This window comes from Panthera onca, chromosome B1 (genome assembly GCF_046562875.1).
Source record: "Panthera onca isolate mPanOnc1 chromosome B1, mPanOnc1 haplotype 2, whole genome shotgun sequence".
Taxonomy (NCBI): domain Eukaryota; kingdom Metazoa; phylum Chordata; class Mammalia; order Carnivora; family Felidae; genus Panthera; species Panthera onca.
Genome location: NC_138342.1, coordinates 94,335,839 through 94,350,039, shown reverse-complemented (window position 1 = coordinate 94,350,039; position 14,201 = coordinate 94,335,839). Strand labels below are relative to the sequence as shown.

General features: G+C 35.0%; 1 protein-coding gene across 6 annotated transcripts in view; it reads left to right on the top strand.

Annotated features, from left to right (window-relative positions):
- ZGRF1 (zinc finger GRF-type containing 1) overlaps nt 1-14,201 on the top strand; it is a 90,666-nt gene that overhangs the window by 37,024 nt on the left and 39,441 nt on the right. For 4 of the 6 annotated variants that reach the window (XM_060654395.2, XM_060654397.3, XM_060654396.3 and 1 more), the window contains 4 exons: nt 5,099-5,201; nt 5,303-5,400; nt 9,677-9,800; nt 13,283-13,926. In XM_060654395.2, the coding sequence (XP_060510378.1) occupies nt 5,099-5,201; nt 5,303-5,400; nt 9,677-9,800; nt 13,283-13,926 (969 nt within the window). The remainder of the gene's footprint in view (nt 1-5,098; nt 5,202-5,302; nt 5,401-9,676; nt 9,801-13,282; nt 13,927-14,201) is intronic. The other 2 variants (XM_060654398.3, XM_078445814.2) reach the window with 1 other exon arrangement.

Genomic DNA, 14,201 nt, shown 5'->3' with positions numbered 1-14,201 from the left:
TCTTTATGTAAGTGTTAAATCTTATAAACAGATTATATTTAAATCTTTGAACAAATGTAAGTTACAAAGGAGTTTAGTAAATTGATAAGAAGCATGATATCTGAAATCAATCTAAATAAGAGAAAAATATTTTATTTGAAAGATTTGCTGCCTTTTAGGACCTGGAATTTAAAGGATTACTTTTCATTTAAGAAAAGACTAGGGATTCATGACAATGGCAAATAGATCACATTTAGAAAATATATTTAACAGCTATAGATTTTTTCTTTTCTTCTATTATCCCCACCCCCACTTCACTGTGACACCAGGTACTTCTCATTGCTTCCAAATAGAGGTCATAGAGAGAGAACAATATGCATATATTTGAAACAATGTCAAAGAGATTAAATTTTTTTTCTTTTTTATTAAAGTGTGATGCACATACAAAATACATGTACATACCATAAGTACACAGCTTAATGATTACCACGAAGTGAACACACCCATGTAACCTCCTCCCAGAAGTCCCCTTCTACTCCCTTTCAACTACTACTCCTTCTGTTCCCTCCAAAGATAACCATTAGTTTGACTTAAAACACCATATATTCATTGTGCTTTTAAAACTTGATGTAAATAGAGTAATATGCAATGTATTTTTTGTGTCTCATTCTTTTTGTTCAACACTGAACGTTTGAAATTCATCACTGTTGTTACCTGTAGCTGTAGTTTATTCATTTTCATTGCTGGTGTGCTAGTCCGTTGTATGAATATTCCCCAGTTGATCCATTCTTCAGTTCTTTGCATTTGGTTGTTATGGATAACGCTGATAGGAACATTCATGTGCTGCCATGCGCTTCTGTTAATTATACTTTATTGGAGTGAGATTGTTGAGTCACCAGATATGCGTATCTTTGCTTTTAGTATATAATGCCAAACTGCTTTCCAAAAATGGTTGTTAAGAGTTTACATTTCTATCAGAAGTGTATGAGAGTCCCCATCACTCTATATCTTCATCAACGCTTGGTTCTGACAGTTTGTGTTTTGAATGTTAGCTATTCTGGTAGATATGTAGTGGTATTTCATTGTGGTTTTACTTTGCATTTTCCGGCCTAACAGTGAGGTTGGGACCTTTATAGATGCTTATTGGCCTTCTCTGTATTCTCTTTGATGAAGTATTTGTTCAGATTTCTTCCTCAGTTTTTAATTCATGTGTTTATCTTTTTAATTAATTTTTGAAATCCTTTATATATTGGATATATACTCATTGTCAGTTGAATACTTTGCAAATACCTTCCCTGATTCTGTCTTATATTTTACTCCTAATGATGCTTTTTGATGAATGGAAGTTTATGATTTTTAACATAATACAATTTATCTACCCTTTCCTTTATGATCAGTGCTTTTTTGTCTTAGGTCTAAGAAGTCTTTCCTCCATGGGGCACCTGGGTGGTTCAGTGGTTGAGCGTCCAACTCTTGATTTCAGCTTAGGTCATGATCCCAGGGTTGCGGGATTGAGCTCCGTGCTGACTGTGGAGCCTGCTTGGGATATTCTCTCTCTCTCTCTCTCTCTCTCTCTCTCTCTTTCTCTTTCTCTCTCTCTCTCTCTCTCTCTCTCTGTCTCTCTTTCCCTCTCTCTCTCCCCATCCCCCCTGCCCTCTCTCCCCTGCTCAGATACACTCTCTCTCTAAAAAAAAAAAAAAGGAAAAAGGAAAGAAAATATTCTCTCATATTATCTTGTAGAAGCTTTATTATTTGCCTTTCACACTTTGATGTACAATTTTTTATGTATTGAGATGTGGATAAAGTTTCATATTTTTTCCATATGGACATTCAGTTGACCTAGCACCATTTATTGAAAAGGCTATCTTTTCTCCATCCTTTTATGTTTCCCCCTTTGCTGTATAAATCACGTGTCCTTATATTTCAGGTCCAGTTTTGGTTTCTGTTCTGATTCATTGGTTTGTAGTTTTGGAAGTCTTCATATCTTACAAAGTATGTGTTTTCATGCATCTCTAAATCTTCCCACTTTCTTCTTTTTAGCTTTTTGCATTTCCATATACATTTAGAATTAGCTTAATAATTTCCACACATGTACATAAACATGCTGGGAATTTGACTGGAATTTCATTGTGTATGTAAATCTTGAGGAGAATTGACATTTTTACAGTATTTTATTGATATTTTTTCAATATTGTAATAATATATTTTCTATTTTGATCTTAAATTTTTCCCATTAAATTTTACATTTGTGGCATACAACATTCTCTATCTGTTATTTGTATATTTGATTTGTAGGAGCTCTTTTCATATTAAGAAAACTAACCGTTTGCCATTTTTCCTAATGTATTAGTGTTTTGGTTCTGTTTATGATTTTCTGCAGAAATGCATTTTTAATATTTATGTAATCAGATCTATCAGTGCTTTTTTTTCATGGTTTCTGGAGACAGAACTCGTAAGTTTTCCTTTAGTTCTTTTTAATAATGAATCTTGTTGCTTTTCTTTATTATCATGGTTTTACACTATTTTTAGTAAGAAATAATGATTGGCTATGTTAAGTAGAATAAGTTATTTCTGAATTCCTTCTTTATATTCTCTCAGATTCCTAGTATAACTATATCATTTTTAGATAAATAGATGTTCAACATTTGTATTATAAATATTGTAATATTTTCACAGCTGAAACAATATACTGTGGTTATATTTTGTTTCTTTTATAATTTTGGATTTTTTTTCTTAGTTTCTAATTGTCTCATTTTTAAAAATTTGTTTAGTATTCTTTGAATATTGGAGTAAAGATTTTTCACATACTTGAAAAGCTTTTTATAAAATACCCTTCAATACAGGAATCTACACAAACTTATTAGATAAACTTTGTTAGTTCATTTTTTTCCCCCTTGGATCTCTTTCCTATGTCCTCCATCTGTCTGTTCTAATCTACACTGTATAGTTGGCATCTTAAAATTAACCTTCGCCTAGGGGCACCTGGGTGGTTCAGTCGGTTGAACGTCTGACTTCGGCTCAGGTCATGATCTCGCAGTCTGTGAGTTTGAGCCTCACGTTGGGCTCTGTGCTGACAGCTCAGAGCCTGGAGCCTGTTTCAGATTCTGTGTCTCCCTCTCTCTCTCTGCCCCTCCCCCGCTCATACTCTGTCTCTCTCTCTCTCTCTCTCTCTCTCTCTCTCTCTCTCTCTGTGTCAAAAGTAAATAAACATTTTAAAAAATTAAAAAAAAATAAACTTTGCCTATTTCCTAGCTCCAATTGCCTGTATCTTGAACATTGTCTTTTTTTCTTGTTTTGTTATGACACATCTTAAGTGCCTCTGAAGAAAGGGAGAATGGGAAATAGAATTTGGGAGACTTTGTATGTTGTAAATATTTTTATTCTGTTGTCATCCTTGATTGGTAGGCTAAATATAGAAATTGGATATGATCTGCTATTTTTCTTTTTAAATTTAAATTTAGCAGTATTTTCTCCTAGAGGTTTTTAAGCATATTTTCTTTGTATTCTTTATTCCTGAAATTTCACAGTGATGAACCTTCCTTCAGGTTTTATTAATACTGGATATTGAATTCTCAGTGAATCTATCCTGCAGATACAAGTCCACCAGTCCTGTAAAAATTTTTTTACAAATAATTTTTTGGTAATTTCCTCCCCATTATTTTCTTGATTTTTCTCATTCTAAAGCTTCTATCAAATGTTTTTAGCCTTTTGTAGCCTACTTTTTCAGCAGCCCCTGTGGACGGCATAGTTTCTAAGTGTTTCCATCGTTATAGGGGTAAATCAGTTTACTTGTCATTGGACTCCCCTGTAATAGGTACTTTGGTGTGACTTTCTTTCATATGATGAAGTTTGTATTCTTCCCCATCTTCTTAATATATGGTTGTTAAAGGTTACCATTGTTTCTTAGTTTCATCAAAGATAAAAGATGTTTTTGTGTCTTATTTCCTATGGTTTTTTTGAGGAGAATAGAGGCACTCATATTGAAAATGAAATTTGTATCCATTTGTTTTATTTATTTTATTTTTATTCCGTGTCCAATGTGGGGCTTGAACTCACCACCCTGAGCTTAAGAGTCACATGCTGTACCGACTGAGCCAGCCAGGCACCCCCATTTGTTTTATTTCTAATTATTTTTACATACATTGGTTATGGTAATGTTTTGTATCATGAGTTTCTATGATATGTTTTAAGGCAAAATGACCAGATAGATCTAGGACCAGAGAGAATTTTTTTGGTGTGAGTGTGGCAAATTGCATATAGCAGTCTCTGAACTTTAAAAAAAATTCTGTAGTTCATTAAATTCTCAGGTGCTCTCACTGATTGAAAGGCGCACTGTTCTATTATACACCACTACGAAAGAAGAACAGTCAGTTAACATACGATGCTTTATCACTTAGACTTTTTATTGAAAACTTTTTATTGTGGTAAAAAACACATCATAAAGTTTCCAACCTCATCCGTTTTTATGTGTATGGTTCAGTCATGTGAAGTATATTTACAATGTTGTGAAACAGATCTCTAGAACTTTTTCACTTTCACTTAGATTTTTAATGTTATATTTATTGAAAGAAGTCTTGGATTTATTTGTATACTACAAATAAGGTATATCACCCTGCTTTGTTTCCTTGCCCTTCTGGGAACACAAGACTTTTTTGTTCAATGGCAAATGATAATGTCATCCTTTTGAATACATTTAAACAGCAAAATTTCATAACATGGTAATGTTAGTGCAAACTCCTATTTAAGTGACCAATATGTGAACAGTATGTCTAACTTGCATATAGTTTCACTTGCACAGCAATACCAACTATGTTACAACCATTGCTGGTGCTATAGAGATGTAAAAGTGTCATCACAGGATTCATCTGCATTTCAATGGTGTTAAGGTATAAGAAATGTGAACTGTAAGAATAGATGAAATGTAATATACTCTACTTTCCCTGACTAGAATTGGTTTCATAACATATTGTTTTCTGTTTGTCTGTGTCTCGTTATAACTACAAGCTATGTGTGTATATATAGAGAGGTAGATAAAGATATAGATACACACACACACACACACACACACACACAGTTTCTTTTTACTAAATAAACTGATAAATGGATCTCTGTTTTCTAGTTCCCAGATGAAGACGACTTTCCAAAAGGAGGTATTAGTTTTAATATTGAAGACAATTTTCAAGTGAGAGCTGAGTCTAATAAGGACACAGTTGAAAATGACTGTAAGTAAATTCTAAATAAAACATAACATTAAAAAGTTATTTGACATTGAACAAACCATTATGTAAAAATCCATGCTTTTTTTTTTTTTTTTTCTCCACAGCAATTTTAGATTTCTCTCCAAAAAAGTCAGAACGTTCATATCATTATTTGGATTCTAATTTTAAATCAGCAGAGAGGACTTCATTGGAAGCAAATAAGGTACAGTGTAAGCAAAGTTTTAATAGTTGGTAGTAAAAAATCTTGGTAGTCTTAGAAGAAATGAATCCATTAAAAACGAAAAAGATAAAAATTTTAAGATTGGATCATTTTTAACATGATAAAGTTTATCAGTAACCAGCCAACATTATTTTAACAATAAAACAAGCAGCAAAATTTCTGTTAGAATAATTAACAAAATGTAGATGACTACCATCTTATTATTCAAAGGTGTTTTGAATTTTCTAATATGACATGACATAGGAGGCATACATAATTAGAGAGGAAGAAATAGAAGAATCAATTAAAAATTAGAAGTTTAAGAAGAATTTTGTAAGTTAGTTGAAGGCAAGATAAACTTAAAAAATTGCTTCGGCCCAGGTCATGATCTCGCGGTCCGTGAGTTCGAGCCCCGCGTCAGGCTCTGTGCTGACAGCTCAGAGCCTGGAGCCTGTTTCAGATTCTGTGTCTCCCTCTCTCTGACCCTCCCCTGTTCATGCTTTGTCTCTCTATGTCTCAAAAATAAATAAACGCTAAAAAAAAAAAAAAAAAAAAAAAAAAAAATTAATAGCTTTCCTGAACCAGTTAGAAAACATAATAGAAAAAGTGTTCCGACAATAATAACAACTGATATACAATGCCTAGGCATAATCTTAATTGTAAATATATGGAACATGTGTGGAATATACTATGAAATTTTACTGTGAAATATAAAATTCATGAATACATAGCAATTCACCAATACCAAATACCCTCTGTAGGTCAGAACTTGTAAGACTTGGGTATAGAGTGATGGACAAAATAGGTATGTATGATCTCTGTCTTTAAAGGCCAAGGAGAAAGAGGATGAGATGGTTAAAGGAGGGAGAGAGATGTTAATCAAGAGTGCAAGCAAACAAATAAATTGAGATAATTGCTATGTAAGAAAGCTATGAACGTACTCTGAAATAGGGGAATCTACTTTATGGATAAATCTACTTTAGGGCTTTTCCAGCTGTGGCAGCTGTAGGGGGAGGAACATACCTTGTAAAGAAACTGCAAGTATAAATACCCTGAGATCGAAAAGAGTTGAGTGGGCTTGAGAAAGTGGACGAAAGCCAGAGTAGTGGGATTGTAGAGCGTGAAAGTGGTAATTAGAGATTGGAAAAGTGAGCAGGGGCAGACACACAATCTTACAGGTGAGGTAAAGAATTTTGATAGTCCTCTGTGTTCCTCAGGGAAATCCATGAAGGGTTTTCAGCAGAAAATTACATGACTTAATTTACATTTTTAAAAGGTTTGCTGGTTGCTCTGTGGTAGATGGGTTTAATGGATGCTGTGGTGGAAACAGAGAAACCAGTTTAGAGGAGACTAAATTGATAGGGACTTGAGGATAGGCATTGTGGCAGTGAAAGGAGTTAGAAGCATGGATGTTGATGGATTGAATGCAGATAGTTAGGGTGAAGGAAAAGGGAGAAGAAAGATTCCTGGCTATCTGACTTAACAATTGTGTGATTTTCACTGCGTGGAGTAAGAAGGAGGAGTGTATTAGTCTGCCGGGATTGCCATAACAAAATACTGCAGAATGTGTCTCTTACACAGCAGAAATTTATTTTGTCAGAATTTTGGAAGCCAGAAGTCCAAGATCATAGTTCTGGCTAATTTGGTTTCTCATGAGGACTGTCTTCCTGGCTTGCAGACAGCTACCTTCTCACTGTGTCCTCACATGGCCTTTCCTCGATGTGTACACATGGAAAGAAAGAAAGAGAGCAGGTGAATGCAAGCTCTCTTTTTATAAGACCACTAATTCTGTCAGATCACAGCCCCACTCTTATGACCTCATTTATCATTTAGACTTTGTTACCTATTAGAGGCCATGTCTCCAAGTACAGTTACATTGGGGTTAGGGCTTCAACATCTGAATTTGTGGGGAACACAATTCAGTCCATAGCAGGGAGGAGCGGGTTTGGTGAATACATAGGAACAGACAGAAACACCTGTGAATCAGTCAGGTAGACATGTAAAGTTAGAAATCGGATACGTGGGTCTGGTTCAGAGAAGTTTGCATGATCATTTGCACATAGCAAAGTTTAAAGCACTGAGAATGGATGGGTTCATTTCAAGAGTGTGTAGAGAAAGGAGAATGTGTTATATCCCATTCTTAAGAATTGGGGGGTAGGGAGGGTTTGCTATGTCAGTTATTGTGGAGACATTGGTAAAATGACAGAAACAGGTTCATGTGGCAACTTGAGGGTCATTGGTGACTTTGGCAAGAGCAGTTTCAGTGAAATAGTGAGGATTGAAACCAGTTTAGATGGATTAAATGGTAAATGAGATGTAAGAAAGTAGTGACTGGATATGGAGAATTCCTTAAAAAGAGTAACATATTTAATTGATCAGCCACTCATTCCTCAAATATTTTGGGGGCATCTACTGTATGTTGCACTGTTCTACGTGTTAGAGATAGGCCTATGAATAAAACAGGCAAAGATCTGCTCTCCTGGAGCTTGCCTTCTGATGAAAGGAGACAGATAATAAGCAAGTATATAGTACCTTAGAGGGTTTAAGTGCTGTGGAGAACAATAAAGCTGTGTAAGAGGGATGGAGTTCTATTTTATAGGTAAAATAGGGCCTCTCTAATAAAACACTGGGGTGGAGAACTGAAAGAAAAGAGAGGAAGGGAGAGGACACGCATGCCATGCAGATATCTGGAGGAAGAGCATTCCAGGCATAAGGAATAGCAAATGGAAAGGTTTTGAGGCAGAGGAATGCTGGCCAATTTGTAGAACAGCAAGGAGGTAGCTATGGAATGAGTGAACAAACGAAGGGGAAAGTGGTAGGAAGTGAGATCAGAAAGGAAGTAAAGGACCTAATCTTATAGGGCAACTGGGTAGGACATTTTCAGAGCTTTGTACTTTGAGAGAGTTTGGGAACCATTAGTTTTAATGAGAAGAGTGAAATGATTAAACTTATGTTTAGAAAGAAACCTGTGGCTGGTTGATAGAGAATGTACTGTGGGAACAAAGTACATACTCAGTAAGTATTGCCTATTATTGTTACTTTTGTTGAAAGTGCAATACAATCTAGGCTGCCTAGGTTTGAATCCCAACTCTGCTGCTAATAAGCTGGATGAGTTTAAACAAGTTTAATTGCTTAACTACTCTTTTTCTCAATTCTCTCAGTTGTAAAATAAGGAAAATGAGAGTACTGACCTCATATGGTTGTGTAAGGATCAAATAAGTTAAAACTAAAAGGTACTTAGGACAGTCCCTAGCACATAGTAAGAATTTGTTATTATAATAAGACTATTACTATGATTGAATGTAATTTCCCATTGATTTGTCAGTTTCTTCTACTAGACTGAACTCCCTGAATGTGGGGATCATGAGTAATCATCTTCACATCCTTATTTCCTAGCACAGCACCTAGAACCAAATGACTAATTAAGAGAGTGTTTTAAAATTTATATATACATTTTTTAACTTTATTGTAATTTACTGAAAAAAAAAAAGACATGCACATTCTAAAAAATTTAAACCATTCAGAAGTACACAAAGTTACAAGAATCCTTTCTCCTTAATTCCACCTGCATTAGAAACCAACCACTCTTAACAGTTTGGTATGTATTCTTCCAAACTTTTATTCTTTCATTCTATTGTTATACAAATATATATATATATATATATATATATATATATATATATATATATATATTAAATGTGATCATCATATTATATTTTTAAGGTGATTAATTTCTGGAAGCAGCAAGAAAATTAAATACTGTTCTAAGGAGAATAACATAATGAGTAATATGACTATTCATGTCTGGAATAGATCAAAAAAGTTCAGTCCATTTGGGAGTAGTATCTTCCAAGTTTAGGTCAACTGTAGATAAACCCTAGACCTGAGGACATAAGAGAAAGCTGTTCATTCCATGAGTCTGCGGGAAGTTTTACCTTCACATCTTCAAACATGAAATCTGAGTTAGTCTTAAGCCCTATTGACTAGAAATTCATCTTCAGAACCAAATCCCCGTAACCCAGATCAGTCTAAGTCAGGATCTGACCCATTTCAAATAAATCCAATGGTTTTTATGTTCTGCGTTTTATTTTTTTATTATTCTTATTGATTTTAGTGAGTTTATCCTGTCCCTTTGGGAAGAGTTTTTGCCCTACTGTAGCTCTACATAATGTGCTTCAAAGCATTATTTGTATGATATAGATTACTAGAATTCATTCAAACTATAGGGAAAAAATGTAGTAACATTTGGTTAGTAATTTTGTTTCTTCTTTCTGAATAGATGACATCACCAGAGCAAAAGATCTCGACCTTAAACCCTGTTTCTACTTTTTCTTTGAACTCAAGAGATGAAGACTTTGTGCTAGAATTCTCTACGGAGTCCCTGAAAGCAAGAACTTTACCTGGTGACCTTTACTTCCTCAGCTTAGACAGTTGCTACCCTGCTGCCCTAATAATACTTATATGTGTAAAATGAAGTTTTTTATTTGAGAAATTGTCACTAAACTAAAAATATCTTGAAACCAGATTCAGTGTCATCCCCCTCAATCCTTCCCACACCACTTTTCTATTTGAGATGGCTCTTACTTCCAAATACAGTACACCCTTCTAACTCTCAGGTCCTTCTTCTCCTCTCAACTTCTCATGACAGACCTCTGCAGATGTCTTCCATCATTGCTGTACTTCTCACAGCTGCAACTCCAGAGTCGGGCCCCTCTATAGTGCCCTCCCCTCCCAGGGAATGATTCATTGTGAATGTCTGATTTACACCATTGGTTGACTTTGGTATAACCTCTTAGTTTCCCCTTTTTTGCTTTGGGATCCTGGCAAAATCAGGGAACTCTTCCAACTGTTGCTACCACAGTTGCATTCTCAGATCTCTGTGTTTTCATACATTTTAAGTCTTCCCTATGAGTAATTTCCTGCTTCTTGATAAGTACAGTACATTCTGTAGGATTCTTTCCACTAACTTTTCTTTCCCTCTCTCTTTTCTTGAAATCTCACCAACGTATCTTCCCTGATTCCGAAGTTATGTTGGGTAAGGGATGAAGTTGTAGGTAATTTTGGGGAGTGGACAATACAAAAAAAAGAACAAAAAAACCCCACCAACTTTGTAATGTGAATGGGTAGTTGGGTTGAAGAAGGTTTAGTGGGTATGGCTAGTAGAGGAAGCAAGGTAGGGGAAAGTCAGTATGGGAGGAGTGGGTATTGAAAACAAATGAAGTGACAATGGAATAATAGATGATTTTCACAGTTAAAGCATGAATCTTACTCTTGATTTCTTAATTTTTTATTCATGTATGATTAACATGTAGTGTTATATTAGTTTCAGGTGTATAGTGTAATGATTTAACAACTTTAAACATTTCTCAATGCTTATCAAGATAAGTGTACTCTTAATCCCTTTATCTCTTTCCCTCCTCCTCCTGCCCACTTCCCCTCTGGAAACCACCAGTTTATTCTCTGTATGTTAGAGTCTGTTTTTTTATCTCCGTTTTTCTTTGTTCATTTGATTCTTAAATTCCACATATGGGTGAAATAATATATTTGTCTTTCTCTGACTTATTTCACTTAGGATTATACCCTGTAGGCCCATCTGTGTTGTTACAAATGGCAAGATTTCATTTTTTTATGGCTGAGTAATATCCCATTGTGTTTGTGTGTGTGTGTTGTGTGGGTAGGTATGTACTACCTCTTCTTTATCCATCCACGAATGGATACTTGGGTTGCTTCCATATCTTACCTATTGAAAACAATGCTGCAGTAGACATAGGGGTGCATATATCTTTTCAAATTAGTGTTTTCATTTTCTTTGGGTAAATACCCAGCAGTGGAATTACTAGATCATATGGTACTTCTATTTTCAATTTTTTGAGGAATTCCATACTGTTTTCCATAGTTGCTGCACCAATTTGCATTCCCACCAACAGTGCAGTGTTCCTTTTTCTCCACATCCTTGCCAACACTTGTTATTTCTTGTCTTTTTGATTTTGGCCATTCTGACAGGTGTAAAGTGATATCTCATTGTGATTTTAATTTGCATTTCCCTGATGATTAGTGAACATTTTTACATGTGTCTATTGGTCATCTGTATGTCTTTGGGAGAATGTCTCTTCTGGTCCTCTGCCTATTTTATTTTATTTATGTTATATTATTTTTGAGAGAGCAAGAGAGAGAGGGAGCGAGCGAGAACGGGGGAGGGGCAGAGAGAGAGGGAGACAAAAGATCTGAAGCAGGCTTGGCGATGACAATGCAGAGCCTGGTGTGGGGCTCAAACTCACGAGCCATGAGATTATGACCTGAACTAAAGTTGGACCCTTAACTGACTAAGCCACCCAGGTGCCTTGGTTCCTCTGCCCATTTTAATCAGATTATTGGCTTTTTTTGGTGTTGAGTCACATAAGTTGTTTATATATTTGGGATATTAATCCCTTATCTGATATATCATTTGCAAATATCTTCTTCCATTCAGTAGGTTGCCTTTTTCTTTTGTTCATGGTTTCCTTCACTGTGCAAAAGCTTTATTTTGGTGCAGTCCCAATAGTTTAATTTTGCTTTTGTTGCCCTTGCGTGGGGAGACCTCTCTAGGAAAATGTTTCTATGGCCAGTGTCAAAGAAATTACTGTCTGTTCTTTTCTAGGAGTTTTATGACATCAGGTCTCACATTTAGGTCTTTAATCCATTTTATTTTTGTGTCTCGTGTAAAAAAGTGGTCCAGTTTTATTCTTTTGCATATAGCTCTCCAGTTTTCCCAGCACCATTTGTTGAAGAGATTGTCTTTTCTCAATTGTATATTCTTGCCTCCTTTGTTGTACGACCATAAGTGTGGGCTTATTTCTGGACACTACTCTGTCCCTTGATCTATATGTCTATTTTTGTGCCAATCTTTTACTCTTTAATGATGTTTTAACTTTTCTGTCAGGTTGCTTGATTGGCTTGTTAGAATTATAAAATAACACTATAAAAGAATATCATTTGCTCACTTACTGCTCTACTACCTACCCAAATGATCCCCAAAGTTTATTTCCAACAAATATTAACTCTGTCAAGAAGGTACATTATTATAAAATAGGAAACCATAGCATTGTCAGATAAAAACGTTAAGCTTATATAGCTCCCATACAGTATTATTTATTCGTTTATTTATTGAACAAATATTTATTATTGCTTTTTACATTTTAGGAATATATTTATTACTAATACTGCTGACAGAAGGAATTCTAAAACTCAGCCAAAATCTAGTTTAGGAGAATTATACTCTTACCACATACCCATAGATCAGAATAAAGCTAACTATCTTCTATACCCTGAAGGTTAACATATCACTTCATGGGTATAGTAAATATAAAGAAAGTTATAGTCACATAGATAAATAAACCATGAACTTCAGTCTCTGGAGTAGGAATATACAATTAAGAACAAAAAACCAGTTCTCAGTTCATGTCCTGACTCTGCCAGTTGATAGTCATGTTACCTCTAGGCCTTGGCAATCTCATCTGTAAAATGAGAATAATAAATCCCTTCATGGTTGTAAAGTACTTTGAAAAGTTAAGTGATATGTAAATATAATCTAGTGATTGGTGGTGGTGGGTTGGGGGGAATCTTAGCTAAGGGAAAAAGAAAAAGGGAAGGATTTCAAATGCATTAACCTTAAAAAAGTTTGAGTCTCTTGAGCTTTGAAATCTTCATTTTTTTGAGACTAAAATCATTAAAAATATTTTATTATAAAAAAGGAACTAAAATTACCTATTTTTGTTTTTTGTTTTTTTGTTTTGGCAAGGCAAGTTGTTACTTTTTCTTTCTTGTATAGATAGCTACTGGTTTTTAGAGCCTAGTTGATGGCCATAATACATTTTTATTTAATGAGCTCTTTTTTTTTTTTTTCCAGTTATCAAAAAACCCAGTTCTCTGGGGAATAAGAACTTTCAAAGGCTTCCATTAGTAAGTAGAACCCGAGTTCCACTTATTACTTTGCCACGTGTTGATAGGTCACCTGATTTAGATTCTCGTTCATACGACATCATCTATGACAGGCAAGAATCTTCTGGTTCCCCCATATTCAACTTGGGTGAAAAGTCAGCAGTTCTTTCTTTTAGCTTTGGACTTGACAACCAAAGTGAAACTTCCTTCTCTGAAGAATCCAGAGAAGTGACTCCAAAGGATGTTTTACTTCTCAATAATATATCTACTCAAAGCAAGTGGCTGAAATATCAAAACATACCCCAGTGCAACTTGACTACTGTAAATGTAGTTGATAAAGTAACAGATGGCTTCTTTGCTGAGGTTGTTTCTGGGACACATTGTAGTGACATAGGTGAAAGACAGAGTGATGCTGTGAATGAAAGCTCCATGCATTTGCAAATGATAAAAGACATGCTCCATCAGCAGCAACAGGATTTTAGCAGTCAGGATTTGATTTCCAGAAAGAAAGCACTGTCTTTGAATTTAAAGCAGACTACCAAGACTGAGAAAATTCACAATGTGTTAGGAGAGTCTGCCTGCTGCAACTACAGTGTAACAGGAGATTTACAGGTGAGGAAATGAGCCAATGTATCTTGGTGCATTGTTTCCAATAGTTAGTGTTTGAATTTCAACAAAAGAATTACCAAAATCATATAGGAGCAATGATTTTACTTTTAGAGCTAATGACTTATTTTTTTGAGTTTTACAGAACTCTAGCTATAGTCATATCTTCTTTGACTTAAAATCTTACCTAGTAGTTATGAGCATTAAAAGAAATTATGTGGTATCTGGCACGTAATAGGTACTTAATAAATGATAGCTCCAACTGTTTCCACTTCTGCCAC